The 16732-nt window shown below is 37.6% G+C and overlaps 1 protein-coding gene across 3 annotated transcripts in view; it reads right to left on the reverse strand.

Annotated features, from left to right (window-relative positions):
* Positions 1-16617, reverse strand: part of LOC123805981 (ankyrin repeat and KH domain-containing protein 1) — a 108372-nt gene extending 91755 nt beyond the window's left edge. Inside the window, exon 1 of one of the 3 annotated variants that reach the window (XM_045818913.1) lies at positions 15979-16606. In XM_045818913.1, coding sequence (XP_045674869.1) covers positions 15979-16269 — 291 coding nt within the window. In that variant the 5' untranslated portion in view covers positions 16270-16606. Of the gene's footprint in view, positions 1-15978 lie in introns of all 3 variants that reach the window. The other 2 variants (XM_045818920.1, XM_045818928.1) reach the window with 2 other exon arrangements.
* Positions 16618-16732: the final 115 nt, after the last annotated feature.

A 16732-nucleotide genomic window follows, 5' to 3' on the forward strand; every position in this document is an offset into this window, starting at 1 on the left:
TAATAGCATAATCAATAAAACATATTTTAAAAACATAACTACCATTAAGTACTTAAAAATATGTCACCATTAATAAAGTGTGTCATATGTATAAGCATGTTCCATATTATTCCATTCAAACATCTTAGCTACTCAATGAAGTCAATTAACTGATCTTCATTTTAAGTAACAAACTCAGAAAAGGTAAGCAGCTTGCCCAAGATCACATAACTATGCAGGGTTCTGAAGCTATGTGTTTCAGACTCCAAAGCTCACACCCTTTCTTTCACCACATCAAACTGTCTTAAGTGAATCTCCTAAACGATGGAGCATAACTAAAATACAAGGCAGTGAAGTAAGCAGAGAATCTACAGGTATCACAATGTCAGTTTAATAGTAATGGTGATGTCAGGAAAAAACTTCCTTACATTAAATTAAATTAAATGTAATAGATTATCAAGCCCACTAACTCTTCTCTGCCCAGAGTTCTTAAACAGATGAATCATGTTTTTATTTAGTAATTTCTGGCAGCTACATCTACATTATTTCTAACCAGCACACATGTAACAACATTTATACCACAATAAGTTTCTAAAAAAAGAAGACTGCTTACATATTCATTAGAAAAGCCACAGGAATGAAGTATCTGGCAATTAAGGACAAGAAAATCTTACTGTTGAAGAAAGAAATGTTACTCTGTATTTTTTCTATCATAATAAAGGGGTAAGGATGAAGTTAGAAAGAAGTCCTGTCTTCTGCTCATTATCCTAAACAGAAAATAAGCATTGAACACTCCAAAGGAATACTCAATTTTAATAAGTTAGAAGAGCTCAAACACCCATAAACCTCCAATTAATACCAATAAGGGGAGGACAGCATAATGACTAAGAGGAAGGACTCACAGAATACCAACCCACACAGCTCACAGTGCGATCTTAGTTAACTTGTTTTACTTCTCTTAGCCTCATTTTCCACAGCTATAAAGTAAGGACAGCAGTAACTTTATCACAGAGTTATTGGTGATTAAGCTAGGTGATATATCTAAACTTGCACAATAGTGTTTAACACATGGTAATTGCTTAACAAATATTGTTATTATTACTGTTAATATTACCATGAATACTATAATTAAGGTCAGTTTGCCTTAGGACCTTGTCTTCCTATACTCTTACTCTCTACTCCACAAAAATAATATAGAGCCCTGGCTGGTGTAGCTCAGTGGATTGAGCGCGGGCTGCGAACCAAAGGGTCACCAGTCCGATTCCCAGTCAGGGCACATGCCTGGGTTGCAGGCCAGGTCCCCAGTGGTGGCCACATGAGAGGCAACCACACATTGATGTTTCTCTCCCTCTCTTCTCCCTCCCTTCCCCTTCTCTAAAAATAAATAAATAATATCTTTAAAAAATAATATAGAATCCATTATATTTGTCTTAGACTAACAAGTAACCTGAGCATATTAAGCACTACACATATACTCATTCAACATTTATTAAGCATCTACTATGTGCCAGACATCCTAGTATATACTGGAAATACAAAAATAAACAAGACATGATTCCTGCTCATTAAGACAGATAAATAAATGCAGTAATGTATTATGGACACTATAACAATTGTATACATAACATGGGAACACAGAGGAAGGAATGGTCAATTCTAACTGGGATAGTAATGAAGGAAATCGGTTAGGTATGATGACTCTGAAACAAGAAGGTACACAACAGGATGGGGAACAGGGACAAGAGCGACAGCAGCAGCGTATAGTAGTAGTGGGTATAAACATCACCTTTACAGTCCAAGACACCTGGATTCAAATCCTGGCTCCATCATTACTAGATGCACAACTTCGTTTATGTTACCTAATGTCTCTAAGCTTCAATTGCCTTGCCTGTATGTTGGGAATAATATAACTTTCCTCATGTGGTAGTTGTAAAATTTATTTGAGAATATGTAAGCATTCAGCCCAGTGGACAATAAGCACTCAGCATACAGTAATTACTATTGTGATTCTAGAAACCAAAGCAGTGGAAATAAATATACCAGGGCATATAATAGATTGACAGGTTCAGAGAACTACAGGTGTACAGGTGGAATACAAAAAGGAAATGAAGTAGGGTACAGCAAGGGTGGGGTTGGGAAAATAGATAGGAACAAAATCCTAAATAACCTTGTTTGCCATACTAAGGAATTTCGATTTACCCTTTATCTAAGGAATGGGAAGGCTTTTTGCCAAAGGCTTGACATGACTGAACTGGCACTAGAGAATTTACTCTGATAACATGATAGAGGAAGACTTAGAGACATTTAATCTTAGAGGTAGATAGAGCCAAGGATTACCATAGTAAGTCCGGGTGAAAAATGATGGTTTGATTTACAGCAGGAGCAGTGAGGATACAGCAAAAGGGACACATAAATAAGGTGTTAAGAACAAACCTACAGCACTTAGTGCCTGCTTAGATGTGTGTGGTGAGAAGAAACAGCAGTTGTGAGCACTGAGGTTTCTGAAGACAGTGACTAGCTTTAGGGCAATATAATTTACAAAGATGGGGGCGGGGTGGGGGGAGATACAGGTGGAGGGGGAAATGATAAGTTCAGTTTCAGAACTGTTGAGTCTGAGATGTTTATGGAACATATGTACATTAGGCAGTTGGAAGGCCTGTTAGCAGACCAGTGAAAGAAGTGAGACAGGGAAGCAATGTGGATATCGAAGAGAAGACTGCTGAGAGTGAACAGCAAATGCCAAAGGTCCTGAACCCAGACATACTTGGAGAGTTTACAGAACATAATGAAGCAGCTGTGGCTTTGCTCAAATATGAGCAAAAGACGATCTCATGCGGATGGACTTCGTAGGCTTTCATGTTGTAAAACCACAGCCCCTTTAAACCTTCCACTTAAACCCCATCAAACTACTGAAGACACCCAAACATCAAACTTTACAGCGATCATCCAATTAACACAGGTCAATGATCCATACTTAGTTTAGGATCCTAACTGTCACAAGACCATGAGAAAATTAAATGAGGTGATGCAGTTAAAGTATATAATGCCTAGAACAAACACTCAAATATAATTTGTCAATGTCTGAAAGGTGTTAAGAAAGGGCAAATATAATTTGAATAAATAATTTACTTTGTTTTCACATCCTCTGGAATGTTTAGTTCCTAAAGAGACTGATGTCTTTAATGAACAGGGACCTCATTTTTTCATCCTTGTAATTCCAAAGCCTAGCACAAAGCTTAAAAAATAGCAGGCTTCAGATGTATTATTGTGTAATAAATAAATCTACTCTACAATACCAATCAGAATTCTCAAACAGACTGCCAATGAATCTAACTCTGAAAGACGCAATTTTATTATGCAAGATGTGGGTTCATGAAGAAAAGGCCCTATTCCAAACAAAACTCTAATTTTCTTCTGTAGAGAATGAGTGAATAATAATTGTCACAGATTAACAATGAGATTATACACAATAGTACTGTATGATCATACTATTTGATACTGTATTATCATATTATTCTAAATTGTGGTGGGGGGTAGTTATAGGCCCAACCCATGTACTTGATTTAAACAGTCTTAAATAATAATATCTTCAAATTAAAATAAACTTTCCTTTGTTAACCTCTCAGTCATGTCCTAAGTAAAACAGATACTAAAATATTGTATACTCTTAACTGTTCATAGAATTAAAATAACCAGTAATTTAACATAATTGGAACCATTTGAGCAGTGACATCCAAGATTTGCTTTGGCAGTTTACTCACACAGGTGATAACACTGGCTTGGGTGTCAAGTAAATACATGCTACTTAAATATCAAATTCACACCTCTTAAGCAGTTATTAAAAGATACCAGATGCAAAAACTCTAATTGCTATGCTTTATGTTATTCCACTTACCCATTTGTTTATTATCCTGGAAAAACAAATTCTGTCCATATGCTTCTTGCAGACCAGATTCCACATCAGACACACTCAAACTACAACTACCCAAACCAGCCATCTCCTCCCACTTCAGTTTGTGCCCGCTCATTTCTCCAGACTTTGTTAGGGAAGAGACGGATTAAAACACACAAATGATACAATGACAACTTGCTCTTCTGGTAGCACAGTAAACACAATTTAAATCACATGAGTTCCCTCCCTCCCACCCACCTTCAGCATACACAAGAGGAACAGAAACTTCAAGAGCTAGAATATTATGAGGAATGGGGAGAGGATCTTTTGTGTATGACCACACAAAAATTCTTCAGCATATTAAATACCCCCCATTAAACCTCTCTTGAAGACCAAATCAAGAGGACAATAACAATCCAACAACCCAAATACCAAAACAACCTTGGAAAAGAACAAAGCTGGAAGAAGTACACTTCCCAATTTCAAAACTTACTAAGAAAGTTATAGTATCAAAACAGTATGGAACTGGCATAAAACATGTAAATTAATAGACCAGAATAGAAATAAACCCTCACATTTACAATCAACTTAAGAGTGCCAAGACAATTCAATGGAGGAAAAAATAGTCTTTTCTAACTGGCCAGTGAAATGTTGCCGGTTTGATTCCCAGTCAAAGCACATGCATCCCTGGGCTGCAGGTTGGGTCCCTGGTCAGTGGGGGTGCATAGGAGAGGCAAACACTGATGATTCCCCCTCACACTGATGTTTCCCTCTCTCCTTTTCCCCTCCTTTTCCTCTCTCTGAAATAAATAAAATCTTTTTTTAAAAAAAGCACTCTTCACAACAAATGGTATTGGGAACAACTGGATACCCACATTAAAAAAAATAAAGTTAAACCTCTACCTCACATCTTACATAAAAATTAACTCAAAATGGATCACAGACCTAAGTGTAAAAGCTAAAACTACAAAATTCTTAGATGAAAACAGGCATAAATAATTGATTTTGGATTATGCAATAGTTTCTTAGACATGACACCAAGGCATATGCAACGACAACAAAAAATAGATAAATATAAAAATAGAGTTTTACCAAAATTTAAAAGTGTTAACAACACAATCAAGAAAGTGAAAAGAGTCCTGGCTGGTGTAGCTCAGTGGACTGAGCACAGAGGGTCACCAGTTCAATTCCCAGTCAGCGCACATGCCTGGGTTACAGACCAGGTCCCCAGTAGGGGGCACATGAGAGGCAACCACACATTGATGTTTCTCTCCCTTTCTCCTTCCCTTCCCGCCTCTCTAAAAATAAATAAATAAAATCTTTAAAAAAAGAAAAGCGAAAAGACAACCTACAGAATGAGAAAATATTTTGCAAATCATGCACCTAAGGGACTAGTATCCAAAATAGACATCTTTTTCTAAAAACAAAACAAAACAAAAAACAATTCAACAACACAAAGACAGATAACCCAATCAAGACATGGGAAAAATATTTGAATAGACATTTCGCCGAAGACATACAAATAGCCAACAGACACGAGAAGAGGCTCAACTTTATTAATCAATAAGGAAATGCAAATCAAAACCACAATGAGGTATCACTCCATATCCACCAGAATGGCTATCGTTTAAAAAAAAAAAAAAAGGTTAACAAGAATGTAGAGAAATTAGGACACTCATATATTGCTGGTGGAATATAAAATGTTGCAGTGCTGTAGGAAACACCTTGGTAGTTTCTCAGAAAGTTAAACATAGAGTTATCGTAATACCAAGCAATTCCAGTCCTGGGGGGGATGTGTGTGTGTGTGTGTGTGTGTGTGTGTGTGTGTACACATACACAGGGAAATGAAAAGATATGTTTGTGCAAAACTGATACACAAATATTCATGGCATCATTTTCATAATAGCCAAAGTATGGAAATAACCTAAATGTTATCAAACAAAAATCAATCAACAAAATGTGGCATATTCACAAAATGGAAAATTATTCTAATGATACGTGTAGAAACCTTGCAAACAATATGCTAAGTGAAAGAAGCAAGGCACAAGACTACATATTGTCATACTGTATGACTCCATTTACATAAAAATGCCCAGAGGAGGCAAATCCAGAGAAAAAGTCGGTAAATGATTACTAGGGGCTAGAGGGAAGGGGAGAATGGGAAATGACTGCTAATGGGTACGAGGTTTTGTTTGGAGATGATAACAATGTTTTATTTTATTTTTAAAAAAGATTTTATTTATTTATTTATTTTTAGAGAGGGAAAGAAGGGAGAAAGAGAGAGAGAGAGAAAAACATCAATGTGTGGTTGCTGGGGGCTGTGGCCTGCAACCCAGGCATGTGCCCTGACTGGGAATTGAACCTGTGATAAAAATCTTTTAAAATAGACAGTGGAGGAGCCCTGACCAGTGTGGCTCCATTGGTTGGGTGTCACGCCATAGAGCACAAGGCTGCTGGTTCAATTCCTGGTGGGGCCACATGGCTGGGCTGTACGTATGGTCCCTAGTCGGGGTGTGTGAGAGAGGCAGCCTATCAATGTTTCTCTCTCACATTGATGTTTCTCTCCCTCTTTCTCCCTCTCTCCCCCTATAAATAAATAAATAAATAAATAAATAAATAAATAAATAAATAAATGTGATGGTTGCTCAAATTTGTGAATCTATTTAAAAACACTGAATTATACACTTTAAAGAGTTATATTTCAATTTTAAAACTTTGAGAACTTGAATTTGAAAAATACTTCACAAATGTGTTAAATTTCTTATTTTGATAAATATACTGTAATTATGTAAGAAAATGTTTTTGTTGTTAGGGATGTACACTGAAGGATTTAAGGGTAAAGATGCACCATGTATGCAACCTACTTTCAAATGATTCCAAAAATAAGTTATTTTTTGTTTATGGAGAGAAAGAAAATGGGTCAAAATGAACATAACTGGCAAATCTAGGTAAAGGGGTATATGGCAAGAGTTCCTTGTACTGTTCTTGCAACTTTCCCATAAGTTTGAAATTGTATCACAATAAAAAGTAACAAAAAAGGAGAATGTATCCAATATAATTGGACTATTGCCCCTTTTGGGATATGCTCTTCGATGCTAGTTTGTTTCACATTACCAAATTTAGCAACTGTATACTTCTTTTAAATCCTCAACCAAGGATGTCCGGCTACTGATTTTTTAGAGAGAAAGGAAGAGAGAGAGAGGGAGAGATAAAGGGACAGGGACAGGGACTAGGAGAGAAAGGTGGATGTGAGAGAGAAACACTGATGAGCTACCTCAGACATGCTCCCCGCAGGCTCCCCGACTGGGGATCAAATCTGCAACCTAGGCATGTGCCCTGACCAGGAATTGAACACACAACCCTCTGGTGCACAGGACAACTCTCCAACGACTGAGCCCCCTGGCCAGGGCAACAATAACACACGTTTTAAAAGACAAAATAAAATGTACAGATTTAACAGCAAATAAGAAAACATGGACAGGAAAAAATCAATTAGAAACTGATAAGAGCAGGAAGTCCTTTCAAAGTATACCACTCAAAAGTATCAACTGACATGGCCAGAACTTTACCTTCTGACTAAGCTGTCATAAAATGCCTATGTGAAAACTTTTTAAATTCTACATCATTAAAGAAAATACTGTAAGTTCATTGACCAAAGTTTAATAGCATATTGAGATGACTTTTCCAAAACTCATCTCTAATCATATAAAGGACAAAGAATATTCTTCCTAGCATTTAATCAATATATGAAGCATCAAAATCAATCACAAACAGTCAATATGAGGATAAATCAACAAAAAAACCCCTAAGAGTTACACTACAGAAACATGTACTCAGAGCATAGTATTCCACATTAACTGGGTTCAATAGCTTCAAGCAGGACAACAGTAAATACTCAGTCTTTCCATGTTACAGGTGCTTTTTAATGTTTTGCCATTTTCATTTTTAATATCTATTGTGATGAAATAATTACATAAGATTTGTATTAAAACTTGTTCTCACCTATAGCAATTTACAGATACATTGCAATTCCTGATTATCAAAAGCCCAACAGCATTTTTTGCAGAAAAAGAAAGACCCATCCTAAAATTTATGTGGAATGTCATGGGACCCTTAACAGCCAAAACAATCTTGGGGAAAAAAAAAAAAAACAGATCAAAGTTGGACTAACACTTTCTGATTTCAAAACTTACTACAAAAGCTACAGTAATCAAAACAGTGTGGTACTAGCATAAAGAAAGACATATAGACCGATGAAGAGAACAGAGAGGGCAGAAATAAACCCTCCCATACATGGTCAACCGATTTTCAACAAGGATGCCAAGAGCATTCAATGGCATAAAAGATGGTCTTACTATCAAATGGTGTTAGAAAAACTAAATATCCACATGCACAAGAATAAAGTTGGACTCTCACCTTACACCATACACAAAAATTAACTCAAAATGGATCAAAGAGCTAAACAGGGGCTAAAACTATAAAATTCTTAGAAGAAAACATGGGGGGGGTCTTCTTTGGATTTGGCAATGACTTCATGGGTATGACACCAAAAGTACAAACAATAAAAGAATAGGTAAATTGGATTTGATGAAAATTAAAAACTTAAGCATGGAAGGACACTTTTAAGAATGAAAAGGCAATCCATGGGATGGGAGAAAATACATACAAATTATATATCTGATAAGGGATTAATATCCAGAATACATAAAGAACTCCTACAGTAAAACAGTGAGAACACAACCCAATTAAAAATAGGCAAAGAATCTGAATAGACATTTCTCCAAAGAAGATATATAATGGCCAATAAGCACATGAAAAGATGCTCAATATCACTAATCACTAGGGAAATTCCAATCCAAACCCCAATGAGATAACACTTCATAACCATTAGTATGACTATCACTCAAAACCAAACAGAAAATAACAAGTATTGGCTAGACTGTGGAGAAACTGCAACACTTGTGCATTGTTGGTGGGAAAGTACAGCCACTATAAAAAACAGTATATAAATATACTCAAAATATAAAAAATAGCATTAGCATATGATCCAGCAATCCCACTTCTGGATATATACCCAAGGAACTGAAAGCAGGGACTCGAACAGATTATTTGTACACCCATATTCAGAGTAGCATATTCACACTAGTCAAAAGGTAGAAGCAATCCAAGTATCCACTAATGGATAGACCAAAAAAAAAATATATATATATATATTTATATATATATATGAAGTGGAATAGTATTCAGCCTCTAAAAGGAATGAAATTCTGACATATGCTCTAAGTATGAACCTTGAAGACATTATACTAAGTGAAATAAGCCAGTCACAAAAATAGAAATACTGTATTATTTCACTCATTTGATGTACCTAGAGTAGTCAAATTCATAGAGACAAAACAAGTAGGAATTGTGGTTGCTAGGGGCTGGGGAGGGGAAGCTGGGGCATTCCTGTTTAATGAGCGCAGTTTCCACTTGGGAAGATGAAGTTCTGGAGATGTCTGGCAGTGATGGTCACACAACAATGACAATGCACTTAATGCCAATGAACTGTACACTTTCAAATGGTAAATTATATCTAACACAAGGTATAAAATTTAAAAATGGTTAAAATGGTCATTTTTATGATACACAAACACTTGTTCTCAATCTAACTGTCCTCATTTCAAACTGTTAAACACATCAAACTTACCTTGGCAACATAATAAACTGTTCTCATGCTCAATTCTTTAGTTCTGAGGGCTAATCCCTGGCATACACTTGGCCTTTCTCTTTTCAAAATTGCACACTAATGCAGGTGAATCAAACCACTTAGACACAGTGGGATATCTACTTTTTTAAAAAACACCCTTTCCACTACTAAAAAGAGCATCCATTAAAAGAAAAAACAAAGAACTGAAGTGTGTGTAGTGGAGAAAGAACAAAATGTGCTCTTTCACAAAACAGTTGCTCAATTTCAGCCTAGCAAATAAAGAACAGTTACCGTACATACAACTTTACTTTCTTCTTGGTTTAGGTTAAGTTGGCCAGAAGGAAGGTAAACGAGTCAATCGAAATGACCTTCATTCACAGGAACCATACACTGTCAGTAACTACCAATAGGATAGCATAAAAGTTTTAATTTTTACAAATTAGAGTGTTAACAATATAACAAAACAAGTGTTTCCCATATTGGCAAAGTTGCAAGTGTCGATGCAAAGTTGGGTAAATGTCTTTATCAGTGGTTTTAATATTTCTAATTCTTTAAAAATGAATAATGACAAGGCTTGAACTTTTCAAGTAAGTTCAATTACGAAATGACCTTAGAATAGTGCTCCTGCTATGCTCAATGGTACACCTTTGATTTCTTTCTTAATATATTGATCTACATGGCAGTCATTAATTTCATTAAATATAAAACTTTTCGCCCTGGCTGGCGTAGCTCAGTGGATTGAGCGCCGGCTGCAAACCAAAGGATCGCAGGTTTGATTCCCAGTCAGGGCACATGCCTGGGTTGCAGGCCACAGCTCCCAGCAACCGCACATTGATGTTTCTCTCTCTCTCTTTCTCTCTCCCTTCCCTCTCTAAAAATAAATAAATAAAATCTTTTAAAAAATTCCTTAAAAAAAACTTTTCCAACAACATTAACTATGGATTATATGCTAGTTTGAAACAGGCATTTCTTAAACAACTAATTAATTCACTGGTACAATGGATCAGAAGAGAAATAGTAAGCAGGACAATCTAGCAAGTAGGATAACTAGAATGGGAGTTGGATGACCTATTTTTACTACAAATTAGTTGTGTGATTCTGAGTAAGTCACTTAACTCAACGGTTCCCAAACTTCTGAGGCTTTTCCCAGGGTTTTGACATGAAGTTTCCAATTTGATATTTTGTCAAAGAGGGATATTTTAAATAATCATTTTGTAAGAGTAGGAAGGGCATTGTTTATCTCAAGTATAACAAGTATAAAACAAGTTTAAAAATAGCTTTATGAGAAAGTCACTACACTGCCCTTACTTTTTAATTGATTTTTGAAAGAGAGAGAGAGAGGCATAGATTTATTGTTCCATTTATTTATGCAATCACTGGTTGATTCCTTTATGTGTCCAGGTGAGGATCAAACCTGCAATCTTGGCAATCAGGAAGACATTCTAACCAACTGAACTACCCAGCCAGGGCCTTCTTACTTTTCTCATTTCACTTTAGATCTATGAAAACTTCAACAGGGACTAAGCAAGCATGTATTAAAGAAAAAGCATTCTGTAACCAAAAACTTTGTGAGTATTTTTAATTTGAGGAAGCGAAATAGCAGCATGGACTCTGGATTCTGTACTAAATTCAAATCCTAGTTTTACCACTTACAAGCTGTGTAACATTTTGACCATTTTTTTGGTTTGTTTTTTTGATTCATCATTTCTCTGAGCCTACATTTATTTGTCTATAAAAATGTAGATGATATACCTACCTCAAACGGATGTTGAAACGATTAAATAAAATAATGAAAGTATCTAGTACGGTACAGGCATATAATAAGCATTCAATAAATGGTAGCAGTTACCTAAAAATGAGATGAGATAGCATTATCACCAGGATTCTATAACTTTACAGACAAGCAACAGGAGAGGAAAATTGTAAATAAGAAGGTCCAAGAAGATAGATATATTGAAATAGTTCACATGCAGTGAGTTAAAAAAAAAAAGGAATTGATTTTATTTCTTACAACTTTGGTCCTACAGGAAGGTAAATTTGGCCAAAAAAAAAAAATTGGTAGACTCATTTCTTTTCTTTATACTTGCCAACCCAAAACTAATGCTTTTAAAAAACTGCTTTGCTTTCTTTGAAGCAACATTTTTTATTTATCATATCTTCATCACTGAATCAGAAGGCTAGAACAGACTTTCAGAGGGCATCTAGTACATCATCACTCTACTATCAGATAGGCTCAGAAAGTAATGTCCTTAAACTCTTCCCCAATGCTTCATTCTTAACATGTTTTATCACTTTGTTTAGATAAAAAGTCTAAATCCTTCTTTAATTTACTACTTTAAAATCTCATATGAATCTTTTGTGTAACAGTGGGGAAAATTAAAATGTATATCTGTATTTCCATAAAGAAAATCTGAAAGAATACACAACACAAGGTGTAGAAGGCAGGATACTTGGAGGAGGCGGTAACCTCTAGACTTTAAACTGTACTTGTCTTTATTTTACCTTGACTTATAAACTATATGAATTTAATCATTTATTGAAATGTACTAAATAATAACCAAAAGGAAACCCCTACATACTTCAAGTTTCACAATCAGGTTTTCCTCTATCCATACCAATCAACTGTCCATGTACCATACTCATCAACACGTATCATTTTATATGTGAAGTCTTCAGGCTTTACAGAATATAAAACGTGTGCATGGTTGATACTCATGCTACATAAAAAATCGTTACAGTTAACACTATACAACTTCTCCTTCAATAAACATCTCCAATGTCTCCAAAATTTGCTTGCTAGAACACAAAGTTCCATTTCCTATTTATCACTCCTGATGCTAATTTATGGAATAAAAGCCCTTTCTACCTTAAGCAAAGTCCCCATAAAGGTTTTTTTTTTTTTTAAATTCACTTTCCTGGACAATGAATGGGTTTTTAAAAAATAATGTAGTACTGTAAGTAAAAGTTCCCCCAAATGATAAATTTACCATAGAAAATTTACAGCATTAAAACTTTCAGTACCCTCTTTTAATTTTCTTCTTGTTCTGGTTATAAGCTTAAGCCCTGAGATGCTATTAAAAGCAGTGACTCACCTTGTTTACCTGAAGTTTGAATACTGAGTATTCATGACAAAATTGCCATCTCTGACAATAAGAGTGGCCTTTAGACCAGTGGTGATTTGCCCCCAGGAGACTTTTTTGGCTGTCACAACCAAGTGGGTTTTACTGGCATCTACTGGGTAAAGGTTAGGGATGCTGCTAATGCATAGGAAAGGCCCTCATAACAAAGAATTATCTGGCCCAAAATGTTAGTATGTTGCTGTTGAGAAACCTTGCTCTAGATTATAGGATCATGAATATCCCTAAAGGAAATGATCCATCTCCTCTCCTGCTAAAGAAAATCAGAATGGAACTTCTGTATGGGCCCGTGTTTTCAACTCTAAAAGTAATTCTCAGGAAAAAAAATTCCCTACTAAGCTTTTTTATAATTTGCTATAAATTGTTATATACGATGTCTGTGTGAACTTGCCTCTAGAAAAAAAAAAAACACCTCATTATGATATAAAGCTATGCTTTTTAAATAGATACCTATCTTTTTACACCATGAGACTATATTTTTATAATTTTAAAAGAAGAATATTGTATCTATACACACATCGTGTATGCATACATTCTTATGACAGAAAAACTGAGTCATATAGCTCACTAAAGTCCTTTCTTTAGGAATTTTATTTTTCTTTTGCTACAATGGAAAAGACTTCAAATCTAAATAAAAACTTGCTTTTAAAAAATTTTCAGCCTGATCTCTATTCTGAACAATGGGCACGTTTCAATAGAATCCAATGCAAGTTCTGCTATTAAAGGCCTTTGACAGCTAAGGAACATTCTCATTATATGTGATGAAATACATAACATACCAGTATTTACCTCAATATTTAAAACAAGAACCAGAGAGCCCAAATGGTGGGATTCCCTAAAATAACACAATTCTAATATAAAAATTTTCAAAAAGACCCAAGCACTTTACTCAAACTAAAAGATCTTTTGACTTAGTGAGGAAAAGCAACTTGTTTTTTTTCTCAGCTATAGGCTCTGATAATGACTAGAAAAGAGGTCCTTAGAGCATCCACACCTTTGTACACCAAATGTATGATTTCACCTAATTCTAGAGCAAATACACTAGGCCTCTATGTTTCTTACCCATTTCTCACCTAGACCACTGAGGGGAAAAAACAAACTTCACTCTCAAACTACAAACAACTCATTATCTTTCTGAATGTCTAGATCTAAATACTTCATTCTAAAACATCTAAGAAAGATTAAAATAAAGATTTTAGTATTATCATCAAATGCCAGTTTGCTGAGTGTTTTTTGAAGATTATTATTTATGGTCTTCACACTGAAATTCAAAGGCAATAATATGGGAGAAAACAGCTCATCCTGTCAGGCAGAAAAAAGGCAAGAAATCTGCTTGGCTAAAATGGGTCATTTCACTCACAAAGGCATAGACTATATCCTACCACATGTACTATACAGCAGACACTAGATACTCCAGGAATTCCTTCTCTATATGACATTGGAGAAACAAAACATAACAAAATTTCTTTTCTCCACAGATTAAGAAAGAAGCTATATATACACTGGGCATCACCTTAGACCAGTCCCCACTCCAAAATCTCCACTTCAAAAATAAGGTCTACATAGACACTTAATACTTAAGTCCTTTTTAGACACAGAAAACTTAAGTAAACAGGAGACTTAAGTAAGGGGCTCTTCTATGATTAGCCTAAATAATATCTCTGATAAAAATCAAAACAAGACAAAAGATGTGGATTCTGCTCTTGGCTTAACCACATGGTATGCAGACTGCAAATGAAATTCTGTGTATGCATGTTTACAAGCCTCACCAAAATGGCAGAAACGGTTACTTTAAAATCTCACTTCCCAGATAAAACATATGAGCCCAAAGAGTTAAGAGATTTACGACTTTGGAGACTCATTAGCACTCTACCTCTGAATAAATTTAAGGATGCCACTTATGTAAAAGCAAATGAGTGATCTTTTATCCCACCTATGATAGTTATGTAAAAATAGTCCAGAAAATCAAGTACCTCATCGTTCCATCACTTTTAGACAAGTCTCAAGGAAAAGTACACTCTAGAGTCTAAAGATGTTTATTTTATACGTAAAAGTGTTCTAAGCCCATCTCTCATCAATTTGCATCAAAGATACAGACATTTGAGGGACTAGCTCTCTTTCAACCCACACAGTTTTTCCCAAAGCAAGATTCTGGGGTCACAATGTATGAAGGTTTTAAACCTGAAGGACTCCCTGTTCAGAACCTAGAATGTAAAACAGTGCACTAACTGAATTCTGCCAGCCACAGTTTCTCCTATTCCCCTCAAATACAACAGCCAGGATAGTTGTACACACAGAGAAATCCTTGTACTTTAACACCAAGATCAGAGGTTAAAATAATTAGTCATAAGGGATGAGCCAGGCACCTTAGAACCCAAATACAATACTCTGAGCATTTGGAACAATAATCATCACAGCACAGTACCATATCCAAGCCACAGTCAAGAGGGAAAAAGTACATATAGAAAATACCTTTTTCCCTAGAGCCCAAAAGATGATGCCGACTATCCTAGATTGCTCAGACCTAAAAAGGCCCAGTATAAACATAAAGAGTCAAAAGAAAGGCCTGATTAACTAATTCCCCTCATTTCAAAATATATCTATAGGGTGCCTCGCCTTCTCCAAGCCTAAGAATCTCCCCAGTTCAGCTATCCAACTACTCTGTAGTTTTACGGGAACTTCCTTTTCCTAACTTCACAAAAGGTCCCAGGTGCAAGACTCACGTGATTGTTCAGGGTAAGGGCAGGGAGCTCCTTAACACTCACCTGTCTCAAACTAAAGACGGGAATTAAGAACCCGACTTAAATACACAGGTAAAGCATAAGGCAAATAAATGTCCAACCAGTCAACTTGGGGAGAGGCATATAATTGAAATGCTCTTTGAGCTAGCTAGTTCCGACTCCCTGTCTCTCTGACTCAGTCTCTCTCCTCTCTCTGTCTCGCTCTCTCAGTACCAAGGGCAGGGACTCTGGCAAGACCCCGCCCCCCCATCTCCAAAGCGGGGTGGGCGGGAGGTAGCCTGAAGAGTCCTTGTTCCCGCGCGAAGCTTAGAGACCATTGCGGATCTACGGAAGGTGACGGGAACCGGTCCGGCTGGAGCCGCAGGCTGAAGAGTAAGCAGAGGGAGCACTAGGCCCGCACCGTGCCACTGCCGCCTTGGAGCAGATCGCTGTCAAAGAACGACTCCGGCGGGGCAGCAGGAGGGTGGCCCCCGCCCTGCACCGACCCACAGAGCTTTCATGCCCCACGCTGTATGGAAGGTAGGGGTCCTGGAGCCGTACCTCGGACACTTCGTCCTCGTCGCTGCCAGAGGCACCACCTCCACCCCCGGTCCTCAGCACAGCAGCCGCCAACTTGAAATCCAGCGCCGCGTCCCCTCCGCCGGCACCGCTGCCGCCGCCACCGACTCCCGGCGCAGGCCCGGCCTCTCCAAAGAGTCTCACAGTGCGGATCCCCAGCCCGACCCCTCCCGGCGGAGGCGGCTCCGAGGCCCCGGCTGGGGCGGATCGCGGAGCCACGGAGTCCAAGTCCTCCTCAAAGGAGGTGCCCCCGCCTCCGCCGTCGGTCAGCATGATTCGCACGCGGAGCCGGAGGCACTGCAGAGTCACTCGCGGCCACCGCCGCCGCTGATCCCAGGAACGAGAAGAGCAGCAGGAGGAAGAAGCGTCTCCTTTCCCCCGTCCCAGCAGCGCCACTAACTTCTCACTGCCTAACCTGCTGCCTCCCGCCCCCCACACTCGCCACTGGCTATAGCTCCAAAGCAGGTGCAGATCATTGGCCTAGACAACCCGTCGCTCAGGCTCTTCGTCACGCGCCGCTCGCTGGCTCTGGGCCTCCAAGCTGCGTTGACCCGCGCAGGCCTAGGCGGTTGCGAACACCCGCCCCCTATTACCCGCGCTGACTTCCGGTCTTTTTCTACCTCCATTGGTCAAGTTCTCTGACTATCGCATCACGACCTTAAAGTGGATTAGTTGGCCTCGTGGTCAGTCACAGTGACCCCTGACAATGGGAGATTTCATTGGCGTCTTAAGGTGT

The sequence above is a fragment of the Phyllostomus hastatus genome, unplaced genomic scaffold (assembly GCF_019186645.2).
Source record: "Phyllostomus hastatus isolate PE091 unplaced genomic scaffold, TTU_PhHast_1.1 phas_contig_150, whole genome shotgun sequence".
NCBI lineage: Eukaryota > Metazoa > Chordata > Mammalia > Chiroptera > Phyllostomidae > Phyllostomus > Phyllostomus hastatus.